The sequence below is a fragment of the Vanessa cardui genome, chromosome 14, assembly GCF_905220365.1.
Source record: "Vanessa cardui chromosome 14, ilVanCard2.1, whole genome shotgun sequence".
NCBI lineage: Eukaryota > Metazoa > Arthropoda > Insecta > Lepidoptera > Nymphalidae > Vanessa > Vanessa cardui.
Window position 1 is genome coordinate 7,673,196 of NC_061136.1, and position 24,557 is coordinate 7,697,752.

The window sequence follows — 24,557 nt, forward strand, 5'->3', positions numbered from 1 at the left end:
GCATCAACATCAATGGCGAATACATCTCTCACTTAAGATTTGCAGACGCTTGCTGATTCTTCTATACGTATCGGCCTACGGATGAACTTGGATAAAACCAAGGTCATGTTCAATGAACATGTTCTACAGCTGGGTTGGGCAGCGTTTGGAAAATTATGTCGAATCTTTACATCGTCGATCCCACAGTGCCTTAAGACGAAAGTCTTCAACCAGTGCGTCCTACCCGTCATGACATACGGAGCCGAAACGTGGAAACTCACGGCAAGGCCGGTCCACCAGTTTAAAGTCGCTCAGCGTGCTATGGCAAGGGCTATGCTCGGCGTTTCTCTGCGGGATCGCATCAGAAGAAATGAGGCGACCCGCCAGAGAACCAAAGTCATCGACATAGCCCACCGGATTAATAAGATGAAGTGGCAGTGGGCGGGCCATATTTGTCGCAGAACCGATAACCGTTGGGGAAAACGTGTTCTAGAGTGGAGACCGCGTCTCGGCAAACGTAGTGTAGGACGTCCTCGGGCACGGTGGAGTGACGACTTACGCAAGACGGCTGGTAGGAGCTGGATGCGAGGAGCCCAAGAACGATCTCTGTGGCGTGCAATTGGATAAGACTGGACATATCCAGCAGTGACCGGAAATGGGCTGGATTGGATTAGATTTATTTATTTACAATAAATAAAAAATACAATGCCATAGAGCGCACGCAGGCAAGGTGTTTGGTTTAGGAGGTCCTCCTACGTTGGCATTGATGAGCTTTAAGCTGAGTTGGACAAAATGTTGCACGAAGCTCCATCTAGGATGAGGCCCTGATCCTTCATATGTTTCTGCGCCTTAATTGCTGTCTCTTGGAGGGCGGTAGACGCTCCTCGAGGAGACCTCAACAAGGACCGTGGATTAGGAGGCCCTCCGTTTTAGTAAGAGAAACCATCAAGACCAGCATCTCGATTCGATCCACCGTGAGCGACACTTCGACTTTAGGGCCGCCATCTGAAAGGTTCGTTCCGTCACCGTGACACAACACACCCATCCCGGGCGAGGTCGGTGCCCGCAGGAGCCAGTCAAACCAACTTCAAACGCCGGACAAGTCGTCCATCGCCCCCTATCAAAGGATCACCTGATCCTGGAGGTATGCCCCAACGCCCTTCTGAGATAGGAAGGCAACTCGTGATATCGAAATGGTCCTATGGTCTCGAAAGGAAGACGGCGAGCTTGAAGTCTAGCGAATATCTGCTGATGTTAAGTAAAAATATAAAGTATAAAACGCCAAAGTGTATAAATGTAAAATATAAAAAAGGCATGGGCCTATGAGCCCGTGGATGCCGTAAATTAAATTAAGAAAAAAAGAAAGGAAGACTATTGAAGTCGTTCGCCACGTCCGGTGATACCGTTAGGACTACGTTCCCTTGGACCACCGCCTCCATTGTCCGGGTCTTCAGGGTGTTTTAGGGCATCGATGGTTGAATGACCCGCCCTTTTCCCCGGAAATAGCTCCCCGATCAGTCGCAGGAGATCTGGCGGAAGTTATTCCGTAACAGGAGCGCCGTATGTTCGGAGCTTCCCTCACAAACCACGATGCCCTATCGTGGTTTGTGAGGCCCCCTTTGCTCTCTGTTTACTTAAAGCCTTTTCTAACTCTTTTTTCAACTGACGATGTGCAGCCCACAGGTGTACCTCTAAGTTTGCGTTGAGCACGTTGCGCCTGCGACAGCGAACGTATGCCCTCCGCGCCCGGTTTAACGGTGCCCGTAGCTCTGCTATACTATATACTACAAGTAACGGATACCTAATCTGCCGATTGATAAGGAAGCTAAAGGGGATTCTCCTAACTTCGACAGTATTGTTTTTCATAGGATAACAGGCGACGGACTTTTAACTTTACTGAGTGCGATATTTTTCGATGCTTTGAATAATTTATTTTACTTAAGGATTTGTGGGATTTATAATAATGACTTGAATTAGGTACGTGATGTATTGCTCAATTTGCCGCCCCCTGGACGTGCCGCCCGCGTGCGGTGCACGCGTCGCACCCCCGCTTACGGCGGCCCTGGCGGTAATAATATAAAAAGTATAATCGACCTTTGTACGTTTGTTTTCATTTGAAATCGATACTCTTTTATTTTTCTATTCTTCCAGTACCGGCCAGTACAATGTCCTGCAGGACCAGCCATTCCTTAAAATAGTCTAGAAAGATTTGATTGATTACATACAGATACACAAAAACGCTAAATGATACAAATGATAGTCAGCCGAGGTAAAAAAAAGGTGCCTGGGATCCGGCACATATGCATAAAGCTGAAAAAGTACTGAATACTGTCTCCACTTTTGTTGCTCAAATTGAAGAAGAGACAGTTTGCCCTTTGTGCGCTGAGTGTCATGAAGAAGATTGGTTATATTGGTTATAGTGCGAAAACTGTCAAATTTGGGTCCATGAGGCTTGTGCGACTATATCGGAGCTATCCAATCAATATATTTGCGATTATTGTATTAAGAATGTAACCATTTAGAGGTTACATTCTTAATGACCGGTACTGAAGAGCAATTTTTTTAGATTGATTTTTCTTTGTCTATGAACTTGTGAAATGAATTGCGATAATAAAGCTGACTAGTTCTAAAATATTTGGTTGTTTGTTATTTTTATTAAAAGTACAATAATTCTTGTAAATATATCAGGAGGTATTAAGCATGTAATCTTATGTATTTTGATTTTTTTTGTAGATAAATCTTAGGCTTAGTACTGTAGGCTCTCCCCTATGTATATAACTAGTAACCCGCCTTAGCTCCACAGGGGTATTATAAAGATCTAATAAAAAAACTTTTATATTGAATAACATTTTTTCTGGCAATTTAAGTTCAGACTAAAATTGAGCTGAAAATATGTGTATTACAGGTACAGATTTAACCTTCCTTCCTCTTGAATAACTCGTTGATGAGAACTTCATTCATATTCGCAAAAAATATACGTAAGCAACGTTATTTTATAATACGTAGTAATCATATAGATAAAGTATATATGCAATCGTTTCATATATAGTAAAATAAATTATGTACAAATAAATATTTTTGTAGTAAACAAGTTTGTTATTTGGGGTACTTATGCGTTAAAAGATTTAGAAATGACAGAAGGAAAGCGTGTAGTATTTCGGAGTGGGATTTTAGTTCACTCAATGCAGTTTTAAATACATAAAGATATAGGTATCTGTCAGAAGAAGGGTAGGGTAAAATTTTATAACAATTAAATAATTAAAAGTGTTTCGCGTTTCAACGCTTTTTATCTTTATCCTAAATGCACTTCTATCAACATTTACAGTAATTTTATACGTAATAAACATTTATCAAAGTACATTAAAACGCAGAAGGAAATGAACACTGCGGTTCATTTTCTATTACCGATCTCTCATTCCAAACCATTTAACTTTTTCCTTTAAAAGTAGACTTCATAACGTGGGCCGCTGAGAGCCGCTTGGCCGTTTCGCGGTTGGTTATGTCCACTGGGATTAACGCCAGATATTAAGCGAACGATTGTCGTTGATACTAAATGAAACGGATTAAAATATGCAAATTCATACCGACGTACCTATATTTTACAACATTTTTATTGTACGGTATTATCACAGCATTGAAAAAATAGTCACTGAAATTAATGTTTTAGGTAAAGAGGTCGTGTAAGTATAAGACAACATATGTACGAAGAAGTTATGGTGTAAGTTATAGTAATCGTTTCTAATTGTAGTAGCATTTATTTTTTAACAATAGTACCTAATTGTAATTCAATTTTACATAATCTAAAAATTGTAATGCAATTTATCATCTCATGCCAACTCATACAACCAGACAAACTTCACGTCAACTCTCAACATTCGTTATAAGCCTTTGACAATTTTTGCTAATAACGTTAGATGTATATCTATATTGTTGGAATAAACAAGCAACATCTGCGACAAGTCACACAACTTTCCTTTAAAAAAAAAACGGCGGGAGATTCGTGGTTGACACATTGGGATCGCGAATATAAGTATTACGGTGTAATGTGATTATTGATGGTTATTTGTGTTGTAGATAAATGTTTTTCTATTGTGGTACATTGATTGTTATTTTAAATTAAAGATAATTGTTTTAGAGGTTAACCTACTTCCTACTTCTGGTTTTAAAAATATATATAAAACGGTATAGTATTGTAGTAAAGGTTATTATTTAAATATATATATGCAAGAATGTACTCAATTTCTATATATAGATAGAGTATAATTTACTATTATTGAACATCAATAATGGGAAATAAATTTTCAAAAAATAGTTATAAAGCAATCACTTTCAATCTCTTGTTAATGTTGTGAACGTACACGGAGTAATTTCCCAGATTGTAACATGCTAGCAAACAAGAAACTGCATTAAGTGCTGTAGAATTGTTTCATGAAAAGTGTATGGGGTGAACTTGGTTGTTGACCATTGGTTAATTGAAAGCAAACATTAAAGCCCACGTTGTCCACCGGAGCTTTTGGTGAGCTACCAACATAGCTTACATCTGTCGAACGAAAACAAAATACGGTTTTTGTGTTAGCGTGAAATAACATGTACATTTTAATTAGCGCGTGTACATATATGGTTGGTGAATATTTGATAAGATTATTGGTATAATATTATAACAGAAATTACAATATTTTTTTGACTTTTAATACAGTTTTTTGTCATAGATTTTAACATTTTTCTCTTTACTCTACACTCGATAAAATTGTGAGGTCGAGTATGCTCATTAGGCATTTGCCTATCTATGTTGATAGATATCTAATATAAAGCGGGTTTTTTATTTGAATATATAATTGCTATATATCGTCTCTCTTATCCGCGATGAAAAATACAGAGCTACCTATGTTAAGTAAATAAATACATATAATAAACAAAATCAATTATAAATATATACGATGAAATATTAAAAGTAATCAAAGCTACGTTTGGACTTATGTATGTATATAGTTGGTAACGCTTTTACGTTGTGGATAGAAATGGAATAGGATGGAGTTTCTGCGTTTGATGTGGCTTTTGAGAGATTAAAAATGGCCTTTTCAATCTTTTCGCTTGCACCTAGGCTATGCAGCAAAGGAATTACAGCTACCCAGAGTATCCATTTTGATGATAAACTACTTTGCTTAATCTAGTTGGTAAAGACACATTAACGAAACAAAAAAATCATAAAATCAATAACAATACAATTATGTTTTCATGATGAATGATTATTGACGGTATTAATAAATTTACTTAATTTATTGGATAATGATGGTATCGTTATTCAATAAGTTAAGTAAAAATAAGGCTTGAATATTATTTCACCTCATTGCTCCAATGCCGGTTGGTGGATTTGTGGGTAGAGTTTCGTATGCCTGCAGGTTTCTTCACATTATTTACCTTCACCGCAATATCAATCATAATTCGCAGAAAATGATTTTTAACACACATACACTTTACATGTATTTTTTGTAAAGTAAAAAATTAACAAAATTAATCTTCTTCGCATTTCTTCTTTGTACTTAAATCAATAGCATGTAAATAGTTTTTTACAACAATATGTTCTATCTTAAATAGGAATAATTTTAAATTAAATTCGTAATTGGTTAAATCCCGAATGTCAGTTTACATGGATCGTAATCGGCGAGGGCAGGCGCGCCACGGAACAGAGTGGATTTACGAGCGACAGCGCTTCCGAATTACACATGATACGCGCGGAAAACGTTCTCATATAGGAAATGATTTAGTCCTAGTTACGAGCAGTTAATAATTATCTAATTTATAATTTATGTGAGTACGTTTATTCATCATTATTATACAAAATAATTTCATATAAAAGAAAAAAAATATTCCGTTGGAGACACCCAGATTTTGTATATCAATTGATGGTTTGAGAGAGAATTTCTAATTAAAGAAAACCAATAAATAAATATGAAGCAACATAAATAAAAAAATGTTTTTTTAACAAGAAAATAAATATTATTTTTCTTATCAATATAATAATATATGTATTTCAATGAGGTCAAGAAGTTGTACACGAGTGATGGGGGTCGACTAAGACTAGTCTTATCCCCGAGCCACATTTTTTATTGTAAAAGCAGTAAATGTCTAAAAACAGAAATATATACTAGGTTTTGAGATTGGCATTCCGTTTTCATAATTCCAATCATGGAACTTAGTTTCGATCAATTGCGTCTGTACCCTAGACGCAATTGATCGTACAACTCATGTTAGTTTAAATTCATAAGTTAGATAAACTCTCATCGCTTATCATATATATGCTACCGTAAGATTACAAAATTCGTTAGGTTACAATTTGACTAGACAGATTTATACTATTTTATTTTATTCTTCTATTTTATTTTGATTTACAATATTTCTATCGAATTATTGCGACCCGTGAAATATGATTGCAATTTAACGCATTATTTTTCACTATATTGTAATATATTGAAGTTAAACTGTTAGATTACAATCTGTTCCGCGTTAAATTGTCAACTTTCGAAAGCTCTTCCTGATTGGCCGGCCTTATTGTAAGAGCGACCAATCATAAGTAACGATTATTATTCTATAGTTTAAATTCTATCGAAGTAAATTTCAGATCAGTTATAAAAAACTCTAACCTAACCGAAATATTATGAACTACCGAAGTTGTTTATATTTTATGGCAAATTTAATAAACGATCGAAATAGATTATAATTTGACCGTATTTTACGGTGAAATAATATGGCGGATTTCGGGGTGGCGTATTGTTCAAACGATCAGCGCGCGACATGCATCCGTTCTACGCCAGTTTACAATTTGACTGCTTTCCATCGATAGTTAACAATATAGCGAAAAATATTACGTTAAATTGCAATCATACTTCACAGTTCACAGTATTTCGACAGTTTACAATCTGTCTAGTCAGATTGTAATCTAACAAATTGTGTAATCTAACGGTGACATATACATATGTATGTATATCCTTATCAGGTCTACATAGGAATACTTCCTGTAAAATGGAAAGACACGATTAATTCCAGTTCTTAAAGATCATTTGCAATAATGTCTGCATTATCTAAAATTTTTGAGTCTATTGTATATTAATTTTGATAAAGAAAAAAAAAGTACGTTATGAGTGACAGTCAGCAACGATTTATAAAGGGTCGTTCGAGAACCATTGACTTACTTCAATATATGAGTGAATTATCCGATCCTAAAAGGCTCATTGAATATTATGAATTACACGAATTGTTCTTATTTTCAATCCACTAACAGGATTTTTTTTTTGGAATAAGTTTGCGGACGAGCATATGGGCCACCTGATGGTAAGTGGTCACCGTTACCCATAGACAATGACGCTGTAAGAAATATTAACTATTCCTTACATCGTCAATGTGCCACCAACCTTGGGAACTAAGATGTTATGTCTCTTGTGCCTGTTGTTGTTACACTGACTCACTCACCTTTCAAACCGGAACACAACAATACTGAGTACTGTTATTTGGCGGTAGAATAACTGATGAGTGGGTGGTATCTACCCAGACAGGCTTGCACAGAGCCCTACCACCAAGAAAGGTGGTTATCAAATTACTTTTACAATGAAACACAATTATATCGAAATTCGTTATAGATCTATTCACTCATGATGGCGCGTCCCTCTACGCTAAATTATCGGCGTGAAGTAGGAACCGCTCGATGTTGTAAGTTATTTTAGTGGATGAGGTGACTACTGTTAGGATGTAGACGGCAAAAAAATATAAATAACATTTGTTAATATAGCTAAGTCGATAATAATTTCGGGCTAGCCTTCGTGAGTGCATAGATAGAGATCTATCTATTCACTTAGTTTATTATAGTCAGTAAAGTGCAAGCGATAAATATTTCGTCTTAATTTTTTGTTTTACCTTAAAATATATAGAAACTCTTCTAGCTATATGTTCTTTTCTATTTAGGTCGTGCTGTTATATCCTATATTTAGTAATATAATAATTTAGTTTTAATATAATATTTTTACGTCATATTTTATAACCAATGTTACTAATATAGACTTATGACATAGAATAAATACTTTTTTTTATCAAAATACTCGTACATTAAGCATAACATTTAGTCAGTTTTAGTAATCGAAATTATGTTTACTTTACTTTTGGCCATAGCATGTTATTATGCACGAAACTGAAGAAAGGTTCACTAGCCGGTTATAAAATTACACATATTTATATCACCGCTGGAAAACAAAGGAAATAGTCAACAATGAAAACACCGGCTCTAATATCGACTCCTATTCTGTTGGTTCAAGCTTTAAATTAAGAATTTATTTCAGAACTTCATACTTTTCTCCGTTCCTTTGTGTTGCATCTCAATAAAAAATATTATCAATTGAAAAAGTTTGAACTTACTCAAGTGTTCCTTTGTCCAGTATATATGAAGAAAAAAATATTTACATACATGAGTTTCTATTGTTGGCAAATTCTTTTAAATCTATAAAAATATATCATATATGAATGTGCTCCTGGTGTGCTTAGATACTGTTGGTTTCTATATCAGCACGCTGCTGAAATGTAACGGGTTGTAGTCAGGTCGGTGTACATGTCAGTCATATGAACGTTTTCTCACGGTGTTTTCCCTAACCGAGCACGAGATAAATACAACTTAAGTACAAGAAAGTTGATCGGTGCTTGTGTTTGAAGTTTGTGCCCGTAACCATCAATTGGGACATTTCAGAGCACATGTATTGTTAGACTAGATAGTTCTTATGTTACATGTCGATGTTCAGTGTTTTATATCGAAATTGTTTTAGTCTAGATTGTCAAGGTTTTTATTCTTTAACAAAGGCAAGCCTCTCAATTCAAGAAGCTTTTAGTAAACCTATCCAGGTATTCAACACTTTATTCAAGTCACTGAAGTAAAATCGGAATTATTTTCACTTTCAACATTTTAAATTTTCAACGTTTTAAATTCACAATATACACAATGGATATTGAATCTTCATGTCTCTGTTTTGGCTTTCAATAGCTTCGAGGGTACAAAGGATTTATATTGTTTTATAAATCTTTTTCAGTCTAGTCGTAATCGAAACATGTATCTTTTTTTGATGTAAAACATTTATGTTGTATATTGTCTTTATGTCTTTCTTTTTAAGCATGTGTTTTATATATCTTTGCTCCGTTATTTAACGGATGCAACAGACTGCCTCATTCATTATTAGAGTGAGAAAATAGAGTGCCTCTGTGTTTTTACAAACGTTTATGATTTGTCCAGCGCAGCAAGTGTTTGAGATCAGCTGCTGTGTTCCAACAATATTAATATAATGCTTTAAATGAAGTACTATTCTACTAGTATTTACTTTAAAATAAATAATAATATTAGTTAGTAATTTGCTTCTATAGCTTACTAACTTGCAAAAAAACGCCAGCTTGACTTATTCGAATCTTTTAGTCAAAGCTATTTGGGTATTAGAAAAAAAAAATAGTTTTATATTAGCATACAGTGATAAAACGATTATCAAACAAACAAATTAAATATATCTTTGTCTATGTGTATATAGGGCAGTTCGAATTAGTCGTGTTGCAATAGTTACTGTATCTTCTTTACATAGTATAAAACAAAGTCACTTTTTCTGTCCCTATGTCCCTTTGTACGCTTAGATTTTTAAAACTACGCAACGGATTTTGATGCGGTTTTTTTAATAGATAGTGTGATTGAAGTGGAAGTTATGTGTATATGTATAACATATGAACAGTATAGTAAATAAACACGGATAATTTTAGAAGTTTGCAATGTGATGTCGTAAATAAACAAGTTCTGTAGTATGTTTAGTATCAGTATTGCACCTGTGAGAAGTTATACACCTAACTTATACAAGTTAAAAGGGACACAAATATCTGAATGTTTTCAAATGATAACAATTATTATTTTATATTCCTGACTATCTAAACTATCCATCATCTCTCTGTACATATACATACCAAAATTGGGGTGTCTTTTCATAATATTAAAATAATCGATTTTTAATAAATGCCTGCGTAATGTATAATTTTTACCAAAACCTTTTATTTACAATTTTGTCTGTGTATAAATACCACCGTTTTATTTATTTTTTATTTATAGAAACTACCTTAAGAATGGAGAATGGAATGAAGAATGTTGGTAAGCGACAAAAAAGCAATCAAATATATGAAAAAAATAATTATCTATAATATATATAAAGTTCCAGTCCTTGTGAAATAAAAATGTATACTTTTTATATACATTTTTGTTAAAAAAAATTAACGTGGGTTCCACTCGTAGCGCCGCGCTCCACCATCGCCCACTCAAAAATAGACATTTTTTTAATCAAAATCGATTTCTCTAATTAGAAGGAGTTCATTGACATTCACGTATAGAAATATTATATTTATAAATATATAACTATCATAGCAATAGATTACTTAATTACATTCCATATCTTAATTTGACTACTTAATTTAATAAGAATTTAATTTAAACACTGAAATCTGTAACTAGCTAAAATTAATGCCATTTGAAGGCAGCTAAATGGAGCTGCATACAGATAGCTTCAGATCTCGGTCAGGACTCAGGACGTAAGATATTGAGTTTAGCGAATTGCATTTATGTTCCCGAGAGAAATACATTTATGGAAGAACTTCCAACATTGCCTAGAAGGCTAGCTAATATTATACTTATGAAGAAATTGCGCGTTGCTTAAAATTACTTATTCCATTATTATTGCAGTACAGAGAGAGAGTGTCTAATTAAGGTTGAACTTGTTCGTTTTAGAATAAAATTAAGTCTAAAGTTGCATAATTGCGTTCTGTTCGTAGAAGTCTAGCGCTTGCTTTTAAACAAATATGCGAAATTTTCATTAGGAATAAACTTTCTTACATACAACAGCCAAATAACGAATTAAGAAGTCTTAAAATCAGGAAAATAATTTAAGATGTAGTTCGATTTATAATATTGTTAAGGTTGTATGCGTTCTTTATTTATTAATACAAATTTATTATTATTCTTACACAATTCTTGATTTGTTGTAGTTTTCCAGTTATCCTAGGGCATTGTTCTACAAATAAAGTAAATGAAACCGTAAGTTTCAATAATAACGTAATGGACGCTTAAGGCTCATTTAGGAGTAAATTAAAACAAAATTGCTCGTAATCGGGTGAGAAGTAAACATTACACCAATAATAGTAGTACGATGCTCTGATAACGTTGCGAGCTATAATATAATGTTACTAATGGTTATTTGCTATATGCTGTAACAGTATCTGGTGCTAGAAATTATGTTTTAATTATATTTATTTTATTGATATAATTTTTTATTTATATTAAATTTATATTTGTTGTTTATATGTAACAAAATATGTTATGTAACTGTGGGTCCCTCTAGCACGAGTACCTATGTAGGTATTATGCTCACTAGACTCCCCACTTTTTTTATTCGTGGCACAAAAATAACAAAAATATTTTTTTTGGGATAAATTAAATAATTACCTTGTATTAATACCTATTTATTATAGTTTTCGTTGTTATAACATCGGACCTAATTGCTTGATGGAATCGGTGTTAATCTATTCAGTCGATTACAAACAATTTTGTTTAAGTACTAAATGAGCTCGAAGCGTTAGTAATATTACTTAAGTAGTAATTGAAATAATTACATGAAAATACTATTCAATATTATTTTACTTCTTATTAATGTATATAAAGGTTTCGAAATTCGTCGTATAAATTTGTAAAGGTATATTTTGATTCATATATTTCAAATAATCTTGCAGATTTCAATATGTTTTGCAATTTACGTGACATACATTTTTTTTTCTGAATAATATACGCAATCAAGAGCTATGAATGGTCGTACGTAATAACGTTTTTATGATGTTACGGCACAAATGAGTACAGCAGAATTTTTGCTTTTGATGTGGCTTTTGAGAGATTAAAAATGCCTTTTCAATCCTTTCACTTGCACCTAGGTTATAGAGTAAAGGCATTACGGCCGCCCCTTAGTTGAACATCCATTTTGATGATTAACTGCATTCATAAAATATGCTTCATTCTTCATTAGGTAATATGTTTCAACGCATTTGAAAAATGGCTAACTTCTTACAACAGTACAAATGGACTTTATTTTGTAGTATGAGCATACTACTTTTTAGAATAACAATAAAAAATATACCATTTTAATGTAAAAAAACAATCCCATGAGTAATGAAATATTTATTACAATTGAAGAGGTCTATTATTTGCCATTATAAGATCTCATTAATAAGATTAGATAATATGAGGAAATCATTTAAATCGATTGAAGTGTTAAACAACGATACGTCGTAAGATACCTTTAAAAATTAACATATACATGCCAATAGAATTTCCACATCAATCATTTTGTATAAATCCTACCGAAATAATAGGCTATTTGACAATGCGAAAAATAAATTGTGCATTATTGTAATCAGTGTATATTATGAGTTTAAAAATGGTTATTTACTAACGAAAGTTGAAAATAATACTTAATTTATTCAAAAATCCATAAATAAAAATGTAAATTTTCAAACATTTGTCACGTGACACAAAACGCTCCGGATTGGCCGGGCTTATGATGAAGTCACTTTCTTGTAAACTTTGCTTTTCAACTATATGTACCACAGATTAAAATACAGGAAAGTGACGTCACCGACCCCATTGCAGCGCCATATTGTCCAAGTAGCGTTTTTGCGCGCTATTTAAATATGGAATTTTTAATATGATATTTTTCGGCAAATATGTACCTACTAGAAATAAAAAACACAACTTGTACTGGGTTCCTTAACTTCTACTAAATAATATAAAATGGATTTTAAAAACCAGTCAAACAGCCTATTCAGTACACGAAGCAGTCACAAAAAATAACTTTTAAGAAATCCATCTAGACGGAGTAAAAAGGAAAAACGGTCGAACGGCTGGGTCAATTTTAACACTCGATTTATAAATACGAATTCTATAAGTATAAATTTTGCCGAATAACTAGGCACTGTCTAACTATATATTCTTTACTAAAATTTTCACCCAAGTTTGAGTGTGACTGTTATCATTATTATTTCAATAATAATGATAACAGTTTTAATTAAAAATTATTTATGTTTAAAACAATACTCATCCATAGTTAATTTAATTTTAAGTCCAAAATTCCGATTTAGTTTATAAAACATTCAAAGCGTAATTTTTTCCCAAATCAATTATGGATAATCACCATCACGTATCTCGACCAAAGCTTAACCGATATCAAAAATCGTCTATTAGACTTTTGTGGTTAGACTTTTGTCCTTGTGTGGTTGGGATACATTATAAATGGGATGTCGTTCAATGAAGAAGATATACTTAAAAGCTAGTCTGTCAGAAATAAAGTTAAAACAACTGCATTATTTTTTATAACGTAGATTGGCAGACTGGTTAGTGGTCACCACTGCCCATTGACATTGGCACTGTAAGACATATTTTATGAAAGGAATTGAAGCTAACACATAGCTAATGCACTACTAACATTTTAAATGAATGTGTCATATGTATCTTGTGCTTGTGCGGTAGAATATATGCACCTACCTAGACGGGTTTGCCTTCCGCCATGTATAGAAATCCATTTCTAATAAACATACTACGTTATTATTAAAGGCTGTTATTAAATTAAACATTGTTCTATTAAACGTAGTAAAGCGAAAATGTTTTTTTATTAATAAACATGATTTAAAAACATCCGACCAAGGGCAGTTCGAATTCGCACAGTGATTTATAATATTATTTTTTTCCAATGGAATTAAAAGACAATTTTTGTGAAAGTGCTATATTTTTGATCCCGAGTTAATAAGACTGTGAAGATGTATTATTATTAATGATCCGCTTCTTTCGACATACGGAATCTTAAAATATAACATAATTGGAGTGTATGTTTGTAATATTAAAATAAACGCTTTTTACTAAATGCATATGTACAAGAAAGAAAGACAGAAAGAAAGAAAGAAAGAAAGAAAGAACACTTTTATTTGGGACAAGATGACAATTGGTACAAAATAAAAAGTAATAATAATAATAAAAAAAAAATAACTTAAGTACTAACAACTTATCATTTACACAAAAAATAAAATGAACATTAAAAAAGTAACGATACAAAAAAAAATAAAGAAAAAGAACAACTACAATATACGTGACGTGTCCCAAATAGGTATACCATTCAGCAATTCATAGGTGTGGACACCTAATGCTGGTTTTCAGTGGTACCCTTTTTTTGATACCAACTGACGGGCGGTGACCCAATACGGCGTATGTATACACGGTACAATTGTTGTATGCCGTGAACGGCTGGACTTTCAATGGTTGATAGCCAATGTAATAAGGAGTAACTTTTATTTTAGAATTATATAAATAATAATAAAGTAACGCTGAAATGTCCAAATACTGTCCAGTATAATGCGCAGCCCTCGCGCATAACACCACTCCGCTGTCACTTCGGATGCCTCTCACCAACGACTTAATATCTCAAAAGGTGCCTAACACATAATTGATAAGTTATAGTAAAATTTGCGAACAAAACAGTAACGTTTTTGTTAAATTCAAACTCGCACGACGTCGCGGGCACAGCTAGTGTATACTATAATCGGCATGGGAACAATCAATCTTTTCTGTATCCTAACTTACTTCCCTCTCATTTTTACCTATAATCATCCGTATTTTTTATAAAAGCGATTCAAATTTCCTGTGTTATATAATGTTTTATATTTTACGTTTATTTATGTCCTAAATAATACCACCATATTGCCATTACTTGTCTATTTTATAAAATTGTATGGCAATATACTTTTAATCGAACAAAGTTAAATATTGAATCAGTGGCGGGTTTACAATTATTTGCAGCTAGTAGGCTATTCAATTTTTGCCGCCCCTATTTTTTTTGCAACGTTTATGATTTGTGTTCTATCGTCCTCATTACATCGGTTTTTCCCGTAATTAGTATGATTATAAACTAGGTGATATTTCTGTTAGGTAATTTTTCCAAACCGCTATGTAGCGACTAGTATATGAATTGCGGTCGTAATGTGTATACATATAATTATAAGTTTTAATTTTTTATTTCTGTAAGACAATAAATTTGCGCTAAATTAGCCGGCTCTATTAATCTGCCGCCCTAGACTCCAGCTTACTTAACCTATTGGTAAATCCGCCACTGTATTGAATGAAGAATTTGTTTTTGAAGCAATTTCTCTTGCAGCTCTTTTATACAAAACACAGCCCTAAAATTCGAATTGTCTTTGTGTTCAAGTTTAGCACATTCATCGGTAAAGACCATAAATAAATTATTATCTTTTACATAATTATAACACTATACAGAGTTTAATTATTATTTTACAATATACACTTTTTTATACAAAACGATATAAAAATCCGGAATAATAAACCGTACATACATACTTAACTCATTATAATACTAGGTATAATAATATGCATTTTCTGACAAACAATGCATTTATCATGGGATTATTTTTAAAAGCGCTTTTCCAATTCGTAATAACTTAAAAGGGTTTTATATGGAATATTTATGATAGCTCTGAGTGACATTAACCCATGTTTCGATTCCCTCGTGTGAACGGACACGGGTTTCCCGATAAATAATTTCGAAACATACACAAAGATTTTTACTTATATTCATTTGGTTTCCCGCTTTGTCGTTTCACTTTGACTGTTCATACCTTAGTCTACCGTATAACTAGTTTATTTTTCTCTTTAATCATTGCTGGTCTAGAATAAGCATCTTTAAGTTATGATCTACTTTAAAACATTTAAAACCACAAACAGTATATTCCTGTATAACATATTATTAATTCTTAGTCATAAGAATTGTTATTTAATAATATTAAGCAATCAAATGAAGTTGACGATGAAACTGGGGTTACGTACGTATGAAATCGTAACTGCTATCCAAAAGCTCTTAGTTATACTAGTCGCCTAGTTGTGTGAAAACCGTCGTACGCTTTATAGCTTAAGCTTAATGCTTAGATGGAATAGATGCATAAAGAGATTGCGTTCGGAAACTCCGTATGTGAGTAGTGATAAAGAAAATAAATATGTAATAAACAATTAATACTCTTTTTTAAAAATAAAAAAAAAAATTATCACAAGTATAGAGAGAGTAGAGGGTTATAGAATAATTTACATATAAAATAAACAACTTTTGATTTAAATGGTTTTATAGAACTTCAGGTATAGTTAATTAAATTATGGTTTTGTTAAAAACGGTATTATATTATAATAACAGTTTAGCTTATTTTAATTAACAAGGTAGTTATTTTAGTAAACATTTCCGTTCTCGGATTTGTTAACAAGAATAGTCCGGATTGTTTTGTTAAAATGATTAAAATGTCTCATTTAAATTTATAAAGAAACTTTTATTCAAAGAAGTTTTAATACGTTTTGTATTGAGAAGAATGTTAAGTAATATTTTTTAATTACGATTTTATATGCAATATTTTAATCATATTAATAAAATATATAAAACATTATTTTATACATTGCATGAAATGTACATTTTAATGAAATACGTTTTAAGTATAATGAATATTACAGAAATAATATTTATAGAAGAACGTTATAGCTCACTCAATTTCAAATGGTGCAGGTAAGCTGATTTAGCAGCTCAGCGTAATGTAGCGAACCTATGCTTGGCATCCATGATTCTGATAGTGATGTCAACCGACGGTTACTCGTATTGATTATGAATGAAAATTCAACCTCTACCAATGCTAAGTAGAACAATACTACGAATCCATTATATCATATTATTGTTGGTTAAAAATTAGTAGCTCCATTTGAGGAGATTAGATCTTAAAATCATTAAATATATCTTCTTCAAATCAAATATATATACATATATGTATAAAATGTTTTATGATTGTACAATTTACAAGAAATAGTATTAAAATAAAAAATAATTCAAGGTTAAGTATTGATATACATTCGGTAACTTTATTTATTGTTAACATCACAAAATCACAAATATTTTTTTGTCACTGGTAACAATTTTCAAGAGAACAAAATAGTGGGAAAAATAAAATGTATTACACGTATCAGTTCATCTCATCATTCATATCATTAAGAGCAAGGAAATAGTGAAAAAATATTTTTAACATTTTATTTCATAGTACATGTATTTTGTGTGACAGAATAAAAAAGGGTGCTTCTAAAATAATTTTGTGATACAGCTGAAATGCAGTAATACTGTTATCTTTTCAAATATTAAACGCGCTCACAATGGATCACAACAGTGTAGTCAAACTAGTGAATAATTAATTTTACATTATATGCAAATAACTCGCCAAAATAGTTTTAGTGGTAATTAACCATTCGTTTTACTCTACTTTTATGTTGATCTATTCCTAAAATACTTTTACCGCAATATTTTGTACCGAGAGAATGATAATAGTTTAATTCAATAAATAAACTATTGCGGTCAATTTTGAGTGAAGAACATTTTTATATAGATATATATTTTTTATATCGAAAACATAAATGTCAATATTTTAAATGAACTGCGTAAGTACATGATGTTAAAACAATAAATTCGTAATTCGAATCCGTATTGCTTTCAAACGACGATTTGTTATCAGAACAATACGATGTTAGAGGCGTTTATTGTCGCTTAGACCTGTAAAGATGGCAATGATCCAAAGCCATTCATCCGATAGTCCGTAATTCTGCCGTTTATTGTAATTGGTTTTAATTATCGCCGTATGTACAATTGGGGTTGGCAACTGACGTAGTTCGAAATGGTAGTACCGCCAATAACCAAGACTCGTATACCTAACAAACAACTTGCAACAACCCCAAGTCAATCTGATCGGCTACATTACAAATGTACGACACAGTTTTATCTACTTTTAAATATAAACTGTGATTATTTATATTATAACTTTCGTTACACATGCTCATAGAAGTAAAAACACGTACAACCATAAATATCAATAAAACTAATTATAACGGATGAATCGCGTATATTAATTATTTTTTAAAACATCCCGACGTTTCGAGCACTTTGCAGTGTTCGTGGTCACGGGTAGACTAAGATGACATTCGTCTATTTGAAGAACAAAGGAAATATTATTAACAACTACCGCCAACGATTTCTCAATTGATATCTTGTGTAACGTTCCGGTTGCACGCAGAAGGCACTAACTGTATCTTTAGGTCTTGCAGTCTGTTGGATTTGGGATTTTAAATTTTTAATAAGTGGATCCCAGGTGTTAGAAAGTCTCCAACCATCTTCTCTATTGAAATTCGGATGTTTTTGAATTTCAATAGCCTCGCGTATCATTCTAGGAATGAATCTGTGTTCTCTAGCGAGGATCTGTGGTTTATCAAATCGGATAAAATGGTTAGGTTTATCCAGAGCATGTTCACAGACTGCAGACTTAGAAGAACGCCTATTTTTGACATCTCCTATATGTTCCTTGACCCTGGTACCGATACTTCTCTTTGTTTGGCCTATGTAAGATAAACCACACTCACATTCGAGTTTATATACTCCTGCAGTTTGTAAGGGAATATTACTCTTGATAGGTCTCAAGAACTGGCTCACTTTCTTATGAGGCTTGTACACGGTTTTAATTGAAGCTCGCTTCAAGATGTTGCCAATCCTGTCTGTAACTCCCTTCACATATGGTAGAAATGCAGGTTGTCGCTCAACTGTGGGTGGCTTGATACGGCTTCTGCGATGCTGGCGAGGCACGGGCAGCTTGTTCTGGTGGAGTGCAAGCTTGACCTGACGTAGCTCGTCCTCTAGGTGTTCAGCATCGCAGAGATGGTGGGCTCTCTGAAACAAAGATTTGCCAACGGTAGCTAACTGGCTAGGGTGGTGGTGCGAGTCACCATTGAGGTATTTGTTGGTGTGTGTGGGTTTCCTATAAACTGTGTGACTTAATGTATTGTCAGGATTCCTGACAATAAGGATGTCAAGGAAAGCTAAAGAATTATTTGCCTCTAATTCCATAGTAAATTGAATGTTTTTGTTTATAGAATTAAGATGTACTAAAAATGCAGATGTCAGATCACTAGGTAATATTGTGAAAGTGTCATCTACGTACCGTTTGTAAAACCTAGGTATTATAGGTCCGGAGCGAGGGGGTGATAATGTCCTTGTCCCTCCGAGGACACACTGCGGCGTATGTCAAGGATTCTTACCAGTTTGTTGGTGAAATCAAAGACCTTAAATTAACCAACAACGAGACAATGGTTAGTTTTGATGTCCAGTCATTGTTTACCTGCTTACCCATACAAGACTGCATCGAAATTGTCAAGAGGAAGCTACAGACACACAACATGCCTATTGAATATGCAGAGCTGTTACATCACTGCCTCACATCTGGTTATTTATTGTGGAATGATGAATTCTATGTACAAGTTGACGGGGTAGCCATGGGTTCTCCAGTATCCCCCGTGGTCGCCGATTTGTTCATGGAAGACCTGGAGGAGAGGGCTCTTCGCTCCGGACCTATAATACCTAGGTTTTACAAACGGTACGTAGATGACACTTTCACAATATTACCTAGTGATCTGACATCTGCATTTTTAGTACATCTTAATTCTATAAACAAAAACATTCAATTTACTATGGAATTAGAGGCAAATAATTCTTTAGCTTTCCTTGACATCCTTATTGTCAGGAATCCTGACAATACATTAAGTCACACAGTTTATAGGAAACCCACACACACCAACAAATACCTCAATGGTGACTCGCACCACCACCCTAGCCAGTTAGCTACCGTTGGCAAATCTTTGTTTCAGAGAGCCCACCATCTCTGCGATGCTGAACACCTAGAGGACGAGCTACGTCAGGTCAAGCTTGCACTCCACCAGAACAAGCTGCCCGTGCCTCGCCAGCATCGCAGAAGCCGTATCAAGCCACCCACAGTTGAGCGACAACCTGCATTTCTACCATATGTGAAGGGAGTTACAGACAGGATTGGCAACATCTTGAAGCTCGCTTCAATTAAAACCGTGTACAAGCCTCATAAGAAAGTGAGCCAGTTCTTGAGACCTATCAAGAGTAATATTCCCTTACAAACTGCAGGAGTATATAAACTCGAATGTGAGTGTGGTTTATCTTACATAGGCCAAACAAAGAGAAGTATCGGTACCAGGGTCAAGGAACATATAGGAGATGTCAAAAATAGGCGTTCTTCTAAGTCTGCAGTCTGTGAACATGCTCTGGATAAACCTAACCATTTTATCCGATTTGATAAACCACAGATCCTCGCTAGAGAACACAGATTCATTCCTAGAATGATACGCGAGGCTATTGAAATTCAAAAACATCCGAATTTCAATAGAGAAGATGGTTGGAGACTTTCTAACACCTGGGATCCACTTATTAAAAATTTAAAATCCCAAATCCAACAGACTGCAAGACCTAAAGATACAGTTAGTGCCTTCTGCGTGCAACCGGAACGTTACACAAGATATCAATTGAGAAATCGTTGGCGGTAGTTGTTAATAATATTTCCTTTGTTCTTCAAATAGACGAATGTCATCTTAGTCTACCCGTGACCACGAACACTGCAAAGTGCTCGAAACGTCGGGATGTTTTAAAAAATAATTAATATACGCGATTCATCCGTTATAATTAGTTTTATTTAAATGTGTAATAATCGCGAAAATTTAAGACAACATTACATAAATATCAAGCCGAAATTATTGACAAATGAAGTATTGGTACATTACATCCGCAATTACATAAAATTAGTCATCTGCGGGGCAATCTAATTTTGTTTTTAATTATTTTTTTGTTGTTTAAGGTAAAAATTTCTATGAGCTGCGGTGACCAGTTACAATCATTAAGCCCATTTGACAATCCACCAAATGATGGTATATCTGTATAGACTGTTTCTGATTGGTTGTATTAAAAAAGCAAAAAGATTTCATTAATTTCAAAAGCTTCCAGAATATTGTCACTGTTCCTTTTAGAGCCCTTTTTTACTGAAGAGCCTGGTATAAATTACATCCATCCCTTTTAAATCGGAAGGAAAAGGTTTAACCAGGTATGTTAATTACAAAACGGTGGATGAATCCTTTTCATTCTGTTTTTATTATTTTCATCACATTTTCTGATTTTATAATAGATAAGTAGTGTTTTTTTAAATATTATGTAAATGTACATAAAAAAAATTAAACAGAATATTTATGTATTGACATTTATATTTTTATACATGATTAGAAATACCTGTCCAATTATATAATAATAATAATATTTAATATAAATATACATTCAAGGTGAAAGATGATATGTCTGGAAATAACGTTACTTGTGAGATTATATCAGAAAGAGAAGTATGGAAAAAGATATGCTGAGCAGACAAAAAGTAAAATTGGGATAAGGGCAGGAGGCTGATGATAATAACAGTCAAGTTTATTGAAATAATTTAAAAGGAATAGGAAGTGCTCTTAGCTAAGTTCAAAGTCGGAATGAATGTCGTAAGGTGGTATTCATTATGCCAACTGTCAACGCAAAAAATAAATTAAGGAGTTGCTATACATAAATGATATACAAATAGGTTTAATTTATCAATACCAAAAAAATAAATAAATGTGAAATCTTAAATCTACACGAACAAAATATTCGTTTGCATTATTAAAGCAAGAATAAGTGAGTTGATGTTAAAGTGTTTATAATGAAAGTAAAGAGCCTCTGTTTAGCGTTTGGTGGTGGTAGTTGTCACCATACCCTATGCTTTCACTTTTGTCTTTTACCTGTTGCTAATATATCTTATTTACATCATAGTAGAAGTAGAATTTAATAATTATTATAAACTTGTAAATACTACGACCTATTTGTATGTAAGGGGGCGCAAACTACACCTTAGTGCCACAAGCCAACCTCACCTGCCCGTGGTGCATCCTGCCGACCACCAAACGAGGCTCTAGCGACCGACTGATGGTAGGTAGGGGTATAAACATCAAATAAAATAGGCGTAGCTAAATATCACAGGCCGAGCAGCGTCACCGGTGCGAGAAGCTACGCCCTGCGATCGCCATACCGCCTGCGCAGCGTGGCGATTATGGGCAATATCCTCCACATGCAGCACACACGCAAGCCATGGCCCCCAGTTCCCGGCAGCCCCGCTATTCCTCGTCATGGTGGCGACGATGGTAACGGCGGGACGGGGGCTGCTAAGAATCACCGGGCTCTGGGAGGCCACCACTACCGACTGACCCTTGCGACGGACAACGGACGCACGCTACGGCTTGACTCGCATCTAGTGCAACTTGAGATAGAACTTGGGAAAATTAGGTGGCACATATTAGGGGTATGTGAAGTCCGTAGAGAGGGAGAGGACACCGTAACCCTCGAATCGGGCCACCTAATGTACTTCCGAGAGGGAGACCAACAATCCCAAGGTGGCGTTGGGTTTCTGGTAAATAAGTCCCTAGTTGACAACGTTGGGAAAATCTTCAGTGTGTCGAACAGGGTAGCGTACCTCATTATAAAACTCACCGAGAGGTACAGCCTCAAGGTGGTGCAAGCGTACGCACCGACCTCGACACACTCGGACGATGAAGTGGAAGAATTATTTGATGACATATCGAGGGCCCTCCACTTCACTACGAAAACCCACTACAAAGTTGTCATGGGGGACTTTAACGCTAACGTGGGAGTACAGAACTGCAGCGTATCGGTAGTAGGACCCCATGGATTTGGAAGCAGGAATCATAGGGGGCAAATGCTTGTCAACTTCCTCGAACGGGGGGGGCTCTTCTTGATGAACTCCTTCTTGAAGAAGCAGCCGCAAAGGAAGTGGACGTGGCAAAGCCCTGACACTATGACAAAAAATGAGATCAACTTCATAATGACGGACAAGAGGCATATATTCAGAGACGTCTCAGTGATTAACAGGTTCAATACCTGTAGTGATCACCGACTTCTACGAGGCTCTCTGAATATCAATTTTAAGGCCGAGCGCGACGGTCTGATGAAGTCCACGCTCCGACCAAAGCTGCTCCAAACCATTGCGGGATCTGAAACATTCCAGTCAATCCTGGAGAACCGATTCGCTGCTGTGGAAACCACAACTGACGTAAACCAGAACCTCGAAAATGTAGTTCGAATTCTCAGGGAAGAAGGCACGAGATATTGTGGCATGCAGCGTAAGCACAGGAAGTCCAACCTTTCGGAAGAGACTTTAGGGCTCATGAAGAAACGACGTGAAAACCCACCTGTCACTTTGTCAGAGAAACGGCAATTAAACCAAGAGATCAGCAGGCGCGTACGGCACGACCTCCGGTGCTCCAATACTCTTGCAATAGAAAGAGTTATTGAGCAGAATCGGGGGTCTAAGGTGTTCGTACAATCTCTTCGAAGGAGCCAACTGACGAAGTTGACCACAGCAAGTGGAGAAGTCGTTTCTTCTAAGCCGGCAGTACTCGTCATCATCATCATCGCGTATCATTCGCGTAGGTCACTCAAACGTCCAGGTGTCCAGGTACATAAAATACCTGGGCCTTGTCCTGGACGGTTGCTGGAGCTTTGAAGAGCACTTCAAGCTCCTGGTCCCCCGGATCGAGAAGGCAGTGGGTGCGTTGCACAGACTGCTGTCTAATCTCGGGGGACCGAGGGAGGAGATTCGCCGCCTCTATGCTGGTGTCGTGCGATCGATGGCCCTCTATGGGGCACCCGTTTGGTCACACCGACTGACGGGCACCCGCCGCTGCAAGACTAAGATCCTGAGTCTGCAGCGGAGAGTGGCCATCCGCATGGTGCGGGGATATCGCACGATATCCCTAAGGGCGGCGACCCTTGTGGCGTGCTTTCCGCCGTTGGACATCCTGGCGCAGAGGGACGTGAGGGTCTACGACCAGACTCGCGCCTTCCGTCAAAGCGGCGGAAGTGCGTCCTACCCTGCCAGCGTCCTCGAAGCGCTCAGGCGGCAGGAGCAGAGAAGGGCACACACGACGTGGTACGCCCGTCTGTGCGGAGATCGGTACGCGCACAAACGCGTCGTGAGTGCGATCCTGCTAGCCTTCGAGGCCTGGATGCGGCGGAAGCGACGAGTCACCTTCCGACTTACACAGGTGCTGACCGGTCACGGTTGCTTTGGAGAGTACCTGTGTAGGATCGGACGCGAGGCGACGGCGGTTTGCCACCACTGCGGGGCGAGACGATGCCCAACACACGCTAGAGGCGTGTCCCGCGTGGACCGCGGAAAGGCAAGTCTTGGTCCAGCAAATCGGGCGAAATCTCTCCCTGTTCGCCAGTCGTGTCGGCGATGCTACGCAAGGAATCGGCGTGGGAGGCCGTTCTGGAGTCCCCGAGCGTTGCCAAGTTGATTGGCGATACATCCAAGTGATGAGATGTCTCTACAAAGCTGCCACCATGTCCGTCCGAGTACAGAATCAGCAAACAAATCCCATACCATTGCATCGAGGAGTGAGACAAGGGGACGTTATTTCCCCCAAATTGTTCACTAATGCAATGGAGGATATGTTCAAGACGCTGAACTGGAAAGGACGTGGCATTAACATCAATGACGAATTCATCTCTCACTTGAGATTCGCAGAC

General features: G+C 35.6%; 1 protein-coding gene across 1 annotated transcript; it reads left to right on the forward strand.

Annotated features, from left to right (window-relative positions):
• The first annotated feature begins 10,107 nt into the window (after window positions 1-10,107).
• LOC124535401 lies at window positions 10,108-24,325 on the forward strand. Its single transcript, XM_047111609.1, has 2 exons — window positions 10,108-10,132; window positions 23,457-24,325. Exons 1-2 carry the CDS (start codon window positions 10,108-10,110, stop codon window positions 24,323-24,325), a joined length of 894 nt encoding a protein of 297 aa, XP_046967565.1.
• Window positions 24,326-24,557: the final 232 nt, after the last annotated feature.